The following is a 16,655-nucleotide window of genomic DNA, read 5'->3' as shown; positions in this document are numbered from 1 at the left end:
ATAGTAACGAAAGACTGCTGTTTCTCTAATATGCTTACTTTCCCCCAAAAACCCATTTCACATCTTCTTTCTCCTCAAACTTCTAAAATCTCCTTTCCCATCCTCACTATTAGCTGATGACTTTGATTCCTCTTTCACTTTTTTATGTAGGAAAGGGAACAAAAAAGACATACAACATAGAGAAAATGAATAGCAAAATGCCACTAATAAATCCTACTTTATCAGTAGGTTACATTAAACATAAATAAATCACACACTCCAGCTAAAAGAGAGAGTGAAAGGGTAGATAAAATTACGATCTAACTATAAGTTGTCTGCAAGAGAAACAGTTTAAAATAAAAGATACAAATATGTTACAAGTAAAAGTATAGAAAAAAATTATGCAATTAGTAATCGTAAGAGAGTTAGAATGACTATACTAATATCAGATAAAATCGATGTTAAGACAAAAAAAATTACTAGAGACAGAGTAGTACATTTTATGATAAAAAGTTCAATCCATCAAGAAAATGTGAGTTATAAACATATATTTACCTAACAGCATCAAAATAAGTGAAATAAAAACTGTCAGAATGGAAGGGAGTAATATATATAATTCAGTAGTAATGGTTGGAAACTTCAACACTCCACATTAATTAATGGATATAATTGATGACTGGTCAGAATAGCAAAAAGAATTAGAAAACTTGAACAACACTAAATACCAAGTAGACTTTAACAGGTATCTATAGAACATTCCACTCAGCAACAGCAGAATCCAGCAGAATTATATATTCTTCTGACGTGTATGTGGAATATTCTCTAGAATAGACCATATGTTAAAACATAAAACCAGTTTCAATAAATTTAAAAGGACTGAAGTCATACAAAGTATGCTCTCTGACCAGAATGGAATGAAATTAGAAATCAGTAACAGAAGAAAATATGGGAAATTCACAAATATGTAGAAATTAAAAAACACACTCCTTAAACTGTCAATGGGTCAGAAAAGAAATCACAAGGGAAACTAGAAAATACTTTAAGCTGAATGAAAATGAAAATATAATATACTAAAACTTATTGAATGCAGCTAAAGCAGTGGTTAGAGGGAAATTGATAGCTGGCAAATGTCTGCATTTAGAAGGAAGAATGATCTCAAATCAGTAATATTGCCTTCTACCTTAAGACTCTAGAAAAATATCAAACTAAATCCAAAACATAGAAGGAAGGCAAGAACAAAGATTACAGCAGAAATGAATGAAATCGAGAATTTTAAAAAATCAGTGAAACTACAATTTGGTTCCTTGGAAGGATCAACAAAATTGACAAACATTGGCTAAACTACCAAGAAAAAAAAAAGAAGACTCAAATCACTAAAAATAACACTAAGGTGTCTCACAGGTTTTTGTTTTTTGTTTTTTGTTGTGAGGCCGAGTCTCACTGTGTTTCCCAGGCTGGAATGCAGTGGCAGGATCTCAGCTCACTACAGCCTCCGCCTCCCAAGTTCAAGGGATTCTCCTGCCTCAGCCTCCCCAATAGCTGAGTCCACAGGCCTGCACCACCACGCCCGGCTAATTTTTGTATTTTTAGTAGAGACAGAGTTTCACCATGTTGGCCAGTCTGGCCTCGAACTCCTGGACTCAAGTGATCCGCTCGTCTTGGCCTCCCAAAATGCTGGGATTATGAGCCTCCATGCCCAGCCAGTATCTCACAGTTTCTGTGTCGTGAGCCTTTGGGTTATCTGAGTACCCTGCTCAGAATCTCACCAGGCTGAAATAATGGTATCAGCTGAGCTGAAGTTATCATCTAGAGATCCAGATCTTTTTCCAAGCTCACTCAGGTTGTTGGGCAAATTCAGTTCTTTGCAGCTCTGGGACTGACGTCCTTATAGGCCGTCCCCACCTTAGACAGTTCACAACATAATTGCTTTCTTCCTCAGGGCCAGCAGTAGAGCCTCTCCTGTTGCTTTTTAACTTCTTTTAAGGGCTTACCTGATTAGGTCATGCCCATCCAGGATGATCTGTCTTTTGATTAACTCAGTATCCACTGATTAGGGGATGTAATTGTTTTTTTGGTTTTGGTTTTGTTTTTTTGTTTTTGTTTTTTTGAGACAGATTCTCACTCTGTCACCCATGCTGGAGTGCAGTGGCGCAATCTTCATTCACTGCAACCTCCGCCTCCTGGGTTCAAGCTATTCCCCTGCCTCAGCCTGCCAAATAGCTGAGACCTCAGGCACGTGCCACCATGCCTGGCTAATTTTTGTATTTTTGGTGAAGACGAGGTATTACCATGTTGGCCGGGCTGGTCTCGAACTCCTGGCCTCAAGTGATCCGCCCATCTCAGCCTCCCAAACTGCTGGGATTACAGGCGTGAGCCACCATGCCTAACCTAGGGGATGTAATTGTATCTGCAAAATCCTTTTTGCCATTCAAAGTTATCTAATCACAGAAGTGATACCCCATCATGGACACAGGTTCTTACCCACACTCATGGAGAGGGTCTTTACTCAAATATCAGAGTGTTCCTGGTCACCTATTTAAATTCTCTGGTTTCATCCCTACTTACCACATATACCATCTTCATCTCTGCCCTCCCTGCTTTATTTTTCTTGTCAGTCTTTAATATCTAACGTGCCATATATTTTATTTATCTTACGTCATCTCCCTGTCCTATGTTAGCATATAATAAGTTCCATGCAATCAGGGATTTTTTTGGCTTTGTTCCCTGCCAGATTTCCTGTTTCTAGAACAGTGCCTAGCACATACTGCATTTAGTAAATTTTTTCAGTTGATGAACTTTTAAATATTTGTAGAACGTATATTAGTGTTGCCAAATTGAAATTATATCTCACTTGTCTTATTATTGAATTACATTTATCCTGCTTTGCAGATTTTTATTATAATCTCAATAAAAAGAATTGACTGTAGTTGTCTCCAGTAGACTTTTAAAAATTTTTCAATTAAGGTTACCTCCTTTAGAACTTGTTCTCTGTATTCATTATTATGTTTAAACTGATGTTACCTGTGCATTTATTTTTGAGAAGCAAGTCATTTATGCTTTTCAGATATAAAACTATAGGTGGCCTCACAACGCTTTAAATGTAGTATGTTAAAGGACCAAAAGTTAAAGTTGACATTCAATGAAAGAATTATTTTTTTAATGTTCCAAATTGGAAAGTTTGCGTATAATCCACTGGAAATGAAGAATTAAGAGTGACAAATACAGTGTTTCCAAATTTTAGGAAGGATTGTTATTGTCTGCAGTTTTGAATATTCTAAGACGATAGTCACTGTGTGTTTAATTCTCTTTTACTCTCTTCCTGCTTGTGTCTTTGTGTGTAAATGTTTGTGAATGTATATATGTGCAGTTTCTCCCAATTATCTTATTTCTATTTCACTCTATTCCTGTGGCTGTGTTGTTCTTTTGCTCATGCCAGGCCCTTCCTAATGTTGGCAAGAACAAAACAAAACAAAAACATAAAAGTGGTTTGTACATTTGTATTAGTATATTTAACTAAGTAGAATATCAGATTCTGTTTTTATTCTTGAGCATGTCAATTTTTTATAGCTTTGGGAAACTTGTTTTTGACTTCTATTGATACAGTAATTTTTAGTCGAATAAAATCTGTTGTGGTTGGGCTTTGAAAAATTCCAGTTTTACAGTTAGTTCGTCATCCATATGATCTTAGGAAAGTTGGCTGATTTCTCTGATGTTTCCTTATCTGCATGTGTATGAAAAAGTTAATTTCTATCACTGGGGTTATTGTGAGAATTAAATAACAAAGGGAAGCAAAATATAAGCATCGGATTTTGAAGCTAAATCCCAGTTAGGTTGTGCCTGTTGAAATCTGAGTTCCTTTCACCTTTGTATTTGTAAGCTTTCCTTTTTCTCTGAACTCTTCCTTGGCATCCTTCCCTACCTTTCCTTTCTTCTCCCCAGCTGCCCCCGCTTTTTGGATAGGTCTCACAGAAGATAAACAGGGTGAAAAGTTTCATGCCATAGCTCTTCTCTGTCAGCCAACCAAATGCTTTAAATCCCTCCTCGCCCTCCATTTGTCAGTCAACATGTACTTAGTAAGGGCTCACAGGACATCGAGTATTAGAAGAGATAGCTGAATACTTAATTCCACTTTGCAGTTATCCAGGTCTGTCATTCCTGTTCACAAATGGAAACCCAATCCTACCTGGAACAAGAAGAACTTATTTAGTGTTAATCCTGTGTTAATGAATTTGTTAAATTAGTCTTTGCTGACACAGAGAAGAGAACACTTTGCTGTATGTAAAAGCTTCATTTTATTGTCTAATCTATGCTTAATTTCAAGGGCATTGATGGGGAAAGATGCTCTTTCAGGACAGTCAAGAAGTATCAAGTTAGGCCAGTAGTTGCCCTGAGCATGCTTGTTTAAGAGAGCAGATCTGACATGAGCAAGCGTCATTTTCAACTTGTTTTTTAAAGGTGCAATGGGAATTTCTTTACTGTCTAAAATTCCTTTTGCTATTTGAAGGGAACTAATGAAATACTTTAAAATCATCCTTTTAATTGACTATAGTTTTAATTTATGTATTTATAGTGAACTATATCCCAGCAAGTTTGTAGAAAGACTTTTACAGGTATGTGAAATATAAGATAATCTTATAAATTACAAAAGGGGAAAAAGAATTAAATTCATGGATAGGCTCATTAAAAATGAAGCTAATGTCCAGACTGGACAACACTAAAATAATGACTTGCCCACTTACCTCTGGTTGGACTGTAAATTTGACTTTAGGCCTTCTAGTAGTCTACCAAAAATGAAAGGTAGTTTTGCAATTTACAATAAGATAAAAATAAGACTATTGCTGAGGAAAAGTATAATAGTTCTCGCTACAAAAATCAGAGAGGAATTTTTCTGAATGAGTCCATGTGAAAATGATGCTGGGTGATTTAACAACACTCCAGCAACAACTTGCAGGAAGAGCAAGGGTGAATTTCATAGAGCTGTGTCCTGTAACAACTATCAGTACAGGCTCATGTATCACAACAAGCACTGTTCGTAAAAGGAATAATCCTGTGGGGTGCAGCAGGCCCAATATGCTGTGATTCACAGAACCCAGTTTTCTGATGATCTGACTTGAATTCAGCACATATTTCAGAAAATCTGGCAAATGGAATGTATTTTCCTTGGTCAGTTATTCTTAAATGTCTTTTTTTCTTCTCAGATGAACTTTGTCAAATATTTGATAGCATTGATAGACATGTTCCAGGAGCAGAGCTTTTCATTTTGTTCCAGGTACATACCAACACTTATGCTTTAACAGAATGCAGTTTGAAGTTGGATTGACTTCTTTGAAAACTGAGAAGCCAAATAAGAATACTAGCCTCAAGAGTCCTTCAGCCTTATGGATGAGCTGAAGATGTGCCCTAGTAAAAAACTCACCCTAGTAAATGGTTTTGAATCTGTTTTAATGTGCACCTAGAGAGTAGCATGAAACCCCAAGGCTCTACCATGCTCTGTGTTATGGTCACAGTAAATTGAGCATGGAAGATTTTTCATACATATATAACCAGTTACCCACCTGATGGAAAAACACAGGACACTCATCAAACTTTGTCTGGCTTTGAGCAGTGTGATTCCTGGTTTATCTTTGTTGATAAACTACTTGCCAAACATACACTGAGAAAGTCAGATGAAGGAACTCGTTGAGTAGGACTGTTATTTTATAATTCAGTTAAAAATGACGGACCACTTACCAAAAGTAATATATTCGATTACAGAATCGGTGATCTTTAGCCCTTATTTTCTGGCAGGAATTAGTAAACAAAGGCATTCCTTATTAGTCATAACAAAATTATGGTACCCTAAAGTTTTAAAAATAATGATAATTAACTGCCTATCTCAAACTTAAGAGAATGATATGTACTAGTTTATACAAAATGGCATCATGTTATTAATAAGAAACAAGTTAACAAAAAGTAGGGCTAGAAAATACCCTCTTACATCCCACTTAAAATTTTTAATCACTCATCAAGAGCCTTTCTCCTTTTGTGACTCTTGCAGAATTAGGTGCTGATTCTGAGTAAACATCAATCTGTTGACAAAGAATTTGCAGTGGGAGATAATTATTGAATAGCAAGGTTTATGTTATTGTCAGAATTTTAAAACTGCTCTGACTTTGTGATACTCATTGCTATAACTTCTCCTGTTAATAATCTGCCTAGAAGTCTGGTATCTGATGCTTACTAACAATTACCATGTGGTTGCTTAGGGATGATAAGTGATGTTAATGAGGTCAAAGGCAGAATATCAGTTGACTAGAGTGGCATACTAGAAATCAGGAAATTCAGCTTCTAGCCTTGGCTCGGTCAGTGATTTTATGATATTTGTCATATCTTGTGAACATTCTGTACCTTGGCTTCTCCATCTGTTAAACTGAATTCATAATAACTGTCCTGGTCTATCTCACAGGAATGTTGCATGGACAAATTAGATAAGTGTAAAAGTGCCTTGGAGGTAAAGCTGCTCTATGAATATAAATTAGTGTGATATAGCTACTGAAAAGTATGTTGCAGAGGCTAGAATGGTTAGTCTCTGCAGGCTTCATGACTAGATAAGGGTTCATAATGGATTCCTGCCAAGCAAACCAAGCCCATCTTATCAGTTCATGACCATAAAGTATTTAATGGGGAAAAAAAAATCTCTTTACAAACATTTGTTACCTTGATACAAATGTGTGTTAAAAATCAGTCATGGTGGAGAGGGGGAAAAGGGAAGTTGGTGCACAGTGGGTATAAAATTTCAATTATGCAAGATGAATAAGTTCTAGGGATCTGCTGTACAACATTGTGCCCATAATTAACAATACTACATTGTACTCTTAAAAATCTGTTAAGAGAGTGGATCTCATTGTAAGGGTTCTTACCACAATAAAATTAAATTTTTGAAATAAATCAGTTATATTTGAATGAAATGAAATCTTTCCGAGTAGTTTCAGACAATCGATAATATCTAGTTTACACTTTCTGTAGTCATTTTGGAGGGTGAGGATTTGATGTGTTTAGTAAAGTTGAGAAATAAGTATATGAAAGAATGTGTGGGGAAGAGAAATGATTGTGGGGAAGAGAAATTGTCTCAGGTAATAGTTACTACTATTTTTAGCACTTTTGACTTACCAAATTGAGATTTTTGTTTGTTTCTTTTATAGAAATGTCAAAGTCTCATCTCTGCCTAAACCATGTATTTTTTTCTGGTTGCCTCATGTTCTGTCACAGTCACAGTTAGCATCCTCATTCTCAATCCTACCCATGGTGCAGACAGATTGCCTCATTTCAGCTCAATAAAACATATCACCAAATTCCCTTAGACAGAAAAAGGGGTGGGGAGTGCCCTTTCTTGAAGGAATCCCTGAAGTACGCCTCTCCCCTTTTCTCTTCACATCAATGCAGAGTCCCACTGTGAATTTACAACACCCAACGCCCATGAGTTCAGTCCTTAGGAAGGAAAATTGAGCAAGTATTTAATTGGTTGGACATTGCATAAAAGAGGTCCTATCCAGGCTAACCCTAGAAACTTTTATTCTCAAACTTGGCCTCTTTTTCTTCTGTCAGAGGACCATTCTTAGTGGCACTGGGGAAATCTTGGCACCCAGAAGAATTCAACTGTGCTCACTGCAAAAATACAATGGCCTACGTTGGATTTGTAGAGGAGAAAGGAGCCCTGTATTGTGAGCTGTGCTATGAGAAATTCTTTGCTCCTGAATGTGGTCGATGCCAAAGGAAGATCCTTGGAGTAAGTAATGGAAACGTTTTTATTCTCAATGAGTTTTAAAGTAGAATAATTTTTTGATATGAAACTCTTCTATCATTTTAACTTTTTATTTTCTTCTTGCTTTATGCCTTCTCTGCTTTCATCACTATTTATTATTGTAAAGCAAAACTAAATAGACCTCTGTGGAAATATATCAGACTCCTGGGGTTAGGTTGTCTTTGGTTTTGTCTCACTGAGTGCTGGCTTGTCTGGTGAAAGTCTAGCCACTGTGGGGAAAAAATAATTTACTGTGGGTGTGCTTCCTCAACAGGAGCCTGTTTGCTCAGGAATGAAGAGGTCGCATAGGACCACACACATCTGAGTTCTCAGAACTGACACCTTCACTGTTTTAAATTAAATTCCATAGCTTTTATAAGAGCAGTATTTCCCCACTTGTCAGAGTTCAAGCACAGGACACTGATTTCATGAAATATATAAAACGTGAGGTTTATAAATGATATATTTTTCTTGAATACATACAATGTTTAAAAATATAATCTCAGTTTTATGAGAGTACACATGTGATGGAAAATATTTTTTTTCCTTTTTTCGCAAAAAAAGGAGTAATTTAGGAATCAGATACAGTACATAATAAATAATGGTGAATACATGAATTTCTTGCTCTGGAATACCTGGTTTCTAATGAAAAAGTAAGGGCCAGGCATACTTTATGGGTGACTAGGAGCTGGAATCTGATTTCAGAAGAAGCCAAAGTACCTGGCTTCACACAAAAGTTGGAAATGGCCCTGCTGAACTCTAATATACTCTCAATGTGGAAATATGATAATGAAACTCTAATTATTGTTAATTGAGAGAATAGGTAATGTGAATTATTGAGTAGTCTTAAGATATCTCTTAGGATATCCTTAAATATGTCTAAAACATTGAAGACACTTAAAATTATATATATGCCACCTGAAATATTTCTAGATTATTAATTTGTGTAATATGTTGGGAACAAAGAAGTGGAAATGGTTCAGACTGTACCTTCCCAAATGATAACAAATAATTAATAGAATATTCATTAATACGGTTTAGTGTATCCGGGTATTCTGTGAATGCTAGAATAATAAAACAACGTGAAGTTAGAGTCTTAGACCCAAATAAAGTTCTAGGAAATGGAAATCTCATACTCATTGCTTTGGAGATGGGCCAGAACTGCGAAAGCTTGTCTAGATTGGTTTTTAGTTATTTGATTACCTGTTAAAGACTTGTCTCAAGGATGGAAAGTGAAGAATATTTTGGAAGACTTGGGAGATAGTTTGATTCAATGTACATCTTCTACAGATGTTCATGGTGAATTTTTTGGATCTAAATGTCTGTTTCTTCCCATTGTCCTTCAGTGGTGAACTGTGACAATTTCTATGGCTAATAATTCTGTATTATTTCATTTTATTTTGATATTTTTTATAAAAGAAAGTAGTTCACGCAAGAACAATTAGAAAACACAAAAAATTTAAATAATAAATTTAAATGACCTAAATATTTACCAGTCACAGATAATTACTGTTAACCGTATGATGTGTTTTTTTCCAGTTTGCTCTTTATCAGTAATTTGTTTACAAAATTGTAACCATGCTTTATGTATAATATTCTTTTTTGTGATAAATATTATGAAAGAATATTCACTATTCATCAGAAATTATTTTAATGGCTCCATCTGTCTCTCAATACAAAGAAATGATTTCTTGTAAAACCAACACCCCAAAACATCTTTTACTAATTAATAGCTGGCCCAAATCTTTTTAACTTGGTATATTTAACCATTGGGCCATTGCTGTCTAGAATATGGTCCAAATTTTAGACATTCGAGTCTGTGCTTAGTGCCATCTTAGCTGATTTCCAAAAGCCTAAATACGTGTTAAACTGATTGGATTATATTATATTTTTATTATATTTTATTACATTGTATACATTTATATACATTATGTACACATAATATATATACAATTTTATATAATTATATAGATTTTATTTTATTTTATTTTGTATTTTATTTTTTTTTGAGACTGAGTCTTGCTCTGTCGCCCAGGCTGGAGTGCAGTGGCTGGATCTCGGCTCACTGCAAGCTCCACCTCATGGGTTCACGCTATTCTCCTGCCTCAGCCTCCCGAGTAGCTGGGACTACAGGCATCCACCACCACGCCCAGCTAATTTTTTGTATTTTTAGCAGAGACAAGGTTTCATCATGTTAGCCAGGGTGGTCTCTATCTCCTTACCTTGTGATCCGCCCGCCTCGGCCTCCCAAAGTGCTGGGATTACAGGTGTGAGCCACTGCGCCTGGCCCCATTATGTTTTATTGTTATATTATATATAATATTATTGCTTCTAGAAGGCACCAAAGTATAGGTTTGTTTTAATTTTTAAATGCTTCCTCCTTCCCCCAGAACTTTTGCAGATAATACCATAAAACCTTTGTAAGTTAATGTTTCCTGACACCCTTTGAGAAGAAGCAGAAAGTTTTGTAGGAAGCATTTATGAAATGCTTACTTTATTCACTGTACATATAATGTATAAATAACATAGTGATCGTTGTTTAAATTTACTGATTGGCATTTGTAAAGAACACACATCTAAACATGCATCCGTTTAGATGATTTGTGAGTCTGTTCTTAAGTATCTCCTGTTACTTTGAGGGAAAGCTCAAGACAAAAATGAAGTACGTGTGCCTACTTTGGATTAGCTTTACAGGGATTTACTGGTACAGATATTAGAGTAAACATTTATGTATTTATTGTCATCTTCTTTTTTTACATCCAATTATCTTTCTGTAACAGGAAGTCATCAATGCATTGAAACAAACTTGGCATGTTTCCTGTTTTGTGTGTGTAGCCTGTGGAAAGCCCATTCGGAACAATGTTTTTCACTTGGAGGATGGTGAACCCTATTGTGAGACTGGTAAGATCAGGGAGCCATTTGTTTCTTGAATTTTGAATAAAGGTAAAGCATTAACCCTTATATTACTATAAAGCTCATGAAAATATTAGGCAAAGTTATTTTCTTAATTGCTTTGGGAGCATTTAGTGTTACTCTAAACATATAGAGAAAACTATGTAGATTTTTTTTTTTTCTTTTGAGACAGAGTCTTACCCTTGTTGCCCAGGCTGGAGTGCAATGGCGTAATCTCGGCTCACTGCAGCTTCCGCCTCCCAGGTTCAAGCAATTCTCCTGCCTCAGCCTCCCAAGTAGCTGGGAATACAGCCATGTGCCACTATGCCCAGCTAATTTTGTATTTTTATTAGAGACAGGGTTCCATCATGTGGGCCAGGCTGGTCTCGAGCTCCTGACCTCAGGTGATCTACCAGCCTCAGCCTCCCAAAGTGCCGGGATTACAGGCATTAGCCACTGTGCCCAGCCCTATATAGACTTTTTAATGTGATTTTGTCAAAACAGATATTCCTAACTTTATTATTAGAATTGAGAATGTAAGCATTACTTAGTAGGAAAAATATTTTGCTTGAATTCCCAATAATTTGTGGATGTAAATTCTACTAAATCATGTACCTTAAGGCCACTTCTTATAGTCCAGTAGTGAATTTTGTAAACATCAGAAATATTCCACTTTAGAATATGATATTGATTTGCCCTTTAAGGCAACTGCCTTGAAAATAAACTTGAGATCCTTTTTTACTTTTACTGAATGAGAAGGTAATCCTGACTTGGATTGTTCCCTTGGTAAAATGATTTTTAATAAACTAGGCTCTAAGGACCTATCTACTACATTTGTCTTATCACACAAACTCAGAACGTTTCCTTTTCCTTCCCAAAGTCTGTCAGTGAACTTTAATAACATTTATTTATTAATATTGCCCTTACTTAGGTATTACTACCACATACAGATTTCAAAATGTAGAACATGTTTCCTTTATCATGCTCTATTCACTACCACTGCATTCTCACTACTTTTATTGTTATTCTACCTCACAGTTCAAAGCTCTGTGCTGAAAGAAGGGGTTATTCCAGAATAATGGAGTTAAAGGAGCAGTCAGCTTCTAAGTTGAAGCTGTACCATAATCATTCAGCCCTTCTTTGCCCACTCAGTATTCTCTTATTTTCATCTTCCTTTCAGTTCCTTAGTTTGAACCAACCTGGATATATTCCAGACTGTCTCCCAGGAACCCCAGAAATTCCAGTGAAGTACCCCATGGGCTGTTTGGGGACAGGTTGGCCACAAGCTGCCTTCCTCGATTCAACCAGAATACTCCACATTTTGTAATTCCACTTAATTTTTCTGAAGAAGGAGTTGGGTATTTTTGTTTGGTTTTTAGTTTGATTTGTTTGTTTTAGCAGCTTTGGAAGACATTTTGACTAACTGGCAGGTAGCCCCTGTCTAGCCAAAACACAAAACAGTCTAGCCTTAATACCATATTTAATGTATTTGAAGTCAAATTTTAAAAGCCAAATAATTATAGAAAAGGAAAAACATTATTGAATATTTATTTAAATGTCACATCTAATGAACTTGGTCTATTTTTGTTCTTTTTCTTCTTCTAACCCCCAGACGATTTCTTAACCCAGTCTCCTCCATCTCAATAAATAGCCCCACCATCCACTATCCAAAACCCTGCAGGCCGTGTTGGATTCTGCTTTTTCCCCTGTTCTTTCCTTATCCAATCTAAATAGTAAATCCTGGAAGCTCTACCTCCAATGTATATCATATTCATTTATTTCTCTCCATCTCAGCTGTCACTAAACCTAAGTTGCTTTCACCCTTTGGGCATTGTAATTGGCACTTAAATGGAATAGCCCCTCCCCTTTCTTCCAACCTCCAAACAGCAGGCACAGAGCAGCTATAGAAATATTTTTTGAAATGTGAATTAGATCAAACTTAAACCCTTTAGTGGCTTCCACTAGAAAAAAATTACACTTTTTTTTTTTTTTTTTTGAGATGGAGTCTCACTCTGTCACCCAGGCTGGAGTGCAGTGGCCAGATCTCCACTCACTACAACCTTCACCTCCCGAGTTCAGGTGATTCTTCTGCCTCATCTCCTGAGTAGCTGGGATTACAGGCACCTGCCACCACACCCGGCTAATATTTTTGTATTTTTAGTAGAGATGGGGTTTCACCATGTTGGCCAGGGTAGTGTAGAACTCCTGACCTCAAGTGATCCGCCTGCCTCGGCCTCCTGAAGCGCTGGGATTACAGGCGTGAGCCACCGCGCCCGGCCAGTTACACTCAGAGGGCCTGTTTTGCCATCCTCATCTCCTCTCACCTTACCTTCTGTCACCAGATTCTACCCATACCCAGCCCCAGGGCCTTTTTTTTGAACATGCCGAGACCCTTCCTTCTTTGGAGCTTTTGTGCTTACTGTTTCTTCTAACTTGAATGTTCTTCGTCAGCTTTTCTGTGGCGATTCCTCTTTATTCACGTTTCATTGCAACTATTAACCTCTTCAGAAAGGCCTTTTCTAATTTTCCTTAATAGTGTAGTGACCCCCAATTATTTTATATTAAATTACTATTTTCTTTCCTTCATAGTACTTATCATACTCTGAAATGATTTATTATTTATTTTTTAAATTCAATAAATCATGACATCCTCTTTCCAATGAGAATATGAGCCCCATGAGGAAAGCAACCTCAACTGTCTTCTTCACCACTGTACCCCTGCAGTGCCTTGAACAATGCTTGGCCCACAGTAGACTGCATGGATTTATGCTGAGCAAATGGTGCTAAGGAATACTAAACATTGACAGTTGCTAAGTAAGGTTAATCAAATTGCAAATTATAGCTGCCTTCCTCTCCAGCTGAGGTTGGATTGACAATGTCAGAGGCCAAAGGCTGAACCATGAGACAACACAGTAGTGAGAGGAGCTGCATAAAAGAAAATTAGGGCAACCAGCCTGGGCAACATGGTGACACCCTGTCTCTACTAAAAATTCAAAAAAATTAGCCAGGTGTGGTGGTGGGCGCCTGTAATCCCGACTGAGGCAGGAGAATCACTTGAACCCGAGAGGTGGACGTTCCAGTGAGCCGAGATCGTGCCACTACATTCCAGCCTGGGCGAGAGGGTGAGACTGTGTCTCAAAAAGACAAAAAAGAAAAGAGAATTGGAGCCAGGCACAGTGACTCAATGCCCTTAGTCCCAGCTCTTTGGGAGGCGAGGCAGGAGGATCACTTGAGGCCATGAGTTCAAAACCACCAGGGGCAGCCTACCAAGACCCTGTCTCTACAAAAAAAAAATTTTTTTTAATTAGTTGGACTTGGTGGCTTGTACATGTAGTCTCAGCTAGTCGGGAGACAGTGGCAGGAGGATGGCTTGAGCCCAGGAGGTGGAGGCTGCAGTAAACTATGATCATACCACTACACTCAAGCCTAGGTGACAGAGCAAGACCCTGTCTCTCCAATGGAAAAAAAAAAAAAAAAGAAAAGAAAAGAAAATTCTAATTTAGTAGTAGAGAAACATCTTTTCAAAACTGCTTTCATTAGAAGGAAATCCTGTTAGTGTTCTTGTAACTGTAATCTATGTCAAGTAAATGGTCTTTTCTGGCTAAGAGTTTTCAACATGAAGTCATAAAATTGAAAGGAAAATACAGCAAAATAAATTGTGGCTAATATTGTTGTGATACAGTCTAGCTAGAAACTCAGTCATAGCACTTGTTCATGATAGTTTCCTGTAACATTTCTTTTTTCTTCCTTGACCAAGTCAGATACGCTATGAAGTTTGCCAATATCAGATTTTATTTTTGATCTCTGTTCATTAGTCTTATTGTTGCTAGTTATTAGAAGTCCTTTGTATTTCTTCAGAACAGTCTTGTCTACTGCTAACTGGACACAGAACAGTTCTTTTTTTTTTTTTTTTTCCTTTGAGACAGAGTCTCACTCTTGTCACGAGGCTGGAGTGCAGTGGCGCGATCTTGGCTCACTGCAACCTCCGCCTCCCGGGTTTAAGTGATTCTCATGCGTCAGCCTCCCAAGTAGCTGGGACTACAGGCACGTGCCACCGCGCCCAGCTAATTTTTGTATTTTTTGTAGAGATGGGGTTTCACCATGTTAGCCAGGATGGTCTCAATCTCTTGACCTCGTGGTCTGCCCACCTCAGCCTCCCAAAGTGCTGGGATTACAGGCGTGAGCAACCACGCCCAGCCAGAACAGTTCTTTATATGTATTTAGGCAATTAAGTAGTTGGTGAGAAGTGAGAAGTATTACATGGAAAATTATAATCAAGAATGTTAGGTTGTATAAATAATATTTATACCAAGGGAATCCTAAAACATGCTAAACATATCTTTCAAGCCAAATGTTATACCATCTCCTGAAATTTTTCAAATTCCTAATATCTTTGTCTTCAGCATCTCATCTAATCCTGATTTTGTTGCTGCCATCTAGGAACGATCATTCTAAAACTTCATCGTATTTAACTTATGTCTCTCTGCCCTGCCTCAATACAGATTATTATGCCCTCTTCGGTACTATATGCCATGGATGTGAATTTCCCATAGAAGCTGGTGACATGTTCCTGGAAGCTCTGGGCTACACCTGGCATGACACTTGCTTTGTATGCTCAGTAAGTAATGTCTTATTTCCTAATTAGAGGAGTAAAGTATGGCCAATTCTAGCTTTAGTATTTAATGGAAACATCAGCTCTTGTGTCTTTCAGTCCTTCAAACCTAAAGAAAAATTATTTTTACTTTTTTGTAAATTTCAAAAGTTGTTAAATTTTTTGGCATTTTTGAAATTATTTGGCACACAGTGAGATCCTTAGCCCTTAGAGAAAATATAATTTAATATATTTTTGTCTATAAGGAGAAGCTATGTATTTCTTAAAACAGTAAGATTCCTTTACTTTAAAAAAAAAAAAAAAAAAAAAAAACCTCTGTTACTGGAGTGTTTGTTGTAGTTTTTGGAAATGTTAAGTACTTCTTAAAATATAAATAAATAATTATAAAAATCGATTCTTGGATTAACACTGGGAATAAACTATATGTTGAGTCATTTCTTAACAATTGCCCCTGGATATTCTTTTCTTTTTGAGACTATGGTCCAATAAACATGTAATAAAGTATTTGCCTATTCATTTGATATTTTAATATGTTTGGTTTTATGTTTAATGATTAGGATGGATTCAAAGATCAAAATATATAGTTTCTAAATGTAGGAAGTAAATATCCAGTAAACGTGCTCTGTTCAGGTGTTTGATTTTTTTAAAATTAGATTTAACATATCTACAGTTTTCAATACCCACTGTACAAAGGGGGCAAAAGTAATGTTAATTGATGCCTAATGATTTCCCCAAACATTACCATTGAACTTTTTATTGTTTACCTCATCCATCTCTTAGACTTCATAAAGTCTATAAAAAGCAAAACTTTTAGCAGATTTACCTTTTCTGTTCTAATAAAGCTGTTCATTCTAATTAACAAAGGCAATAGGAAGAACAAGGAGCTATAAATGTAGATAGTGGACTGACTGTATAATCCTCAGCAGCCAGATATTGGCCTGGTTTTTTGCTATAAGAAACAAACAAAAGATATCTCAGCTTGAACACAACGCAGCCCTTAAAAAAAAGGTCTCAGGTATGCTGTGCCTGTGTTAACTGGGGGCAAGCTAACGTTGGGCTTGAGAGGATTTGGTAAAGCAAATGAGTCTCTACAACACGAAGCAAAATTAAGATGTTTATAATTTGGGGAGATAAAATATATTTAACAAGCCCTCTTTCTATATTGATTTTTAAGTTAGGGATAAATCTTCCCTCTGGATAAAGAAAAGTGATGATCAGTGCTTTCTATAAATTAGAATACATTCTAGGAAAAAGCTATTTTTCATTGCTTTTGAAAGATTATATCTAATGTCATAGTAACCGTGAAATATTAGGGAGTCTAACTTAACCAACTAAAGTGTTTTGTCATATTATCCAGTGGGAGAAAAAATCACTTTCTCCTTCTCCAGCATA

The 16,655-nt window shown here is 36.6% G+C and overlaps 1 protein-coding gene across 10 annotated transcripts in view; it reads left to right on the top strand.

Annotated features, from left to right (window-relative positions):
• PDLIM5 (PDZ and LIM domain 5) overlaps window positions 1–16,655 on the top strand; it is a 212,309-nt gene that overhangs the window by 191,323 nt on the left and 4,331 nt on the right. For all 10 annotated transcript variants that reach the window (XM_050791513.1, XM_050791517.1, XM_050791512.1 and 7 more), the window contains 3 exons: window positions 7,564–7,744; window positions 10,540–10,660; window positions 15,154–15,269. In XM_050791513.1, the coding sequence (XP_050647470.1) occupies window positions 7,564–7,744; window positions 10,540–10,660; window positions 15,154–15,269 (418 nt within the window). The remainder of the gene's footprint in view (window positions 1–7,563; window positions 7,745–10,539; window positions 10,661–15,153; window positions 15,270–16,655) is intronic.

Source organism: Macaca thibetana, chromosome 5 (assembly GCF_024542745.1).
Source record: "Macaca thibetana thibetana isolate TM-01 chromosome 5, ASM2454274v1, whole genome shotgun sequence".
NCBI lineage: Eukaryota > Metazoa > Chordata > Mammalia > Primates > Cercopithecidae > Macaca > Macaca thibetana.
This window is presented reverse-complemented; position numbering and strand designations above follow the sequence as displayed.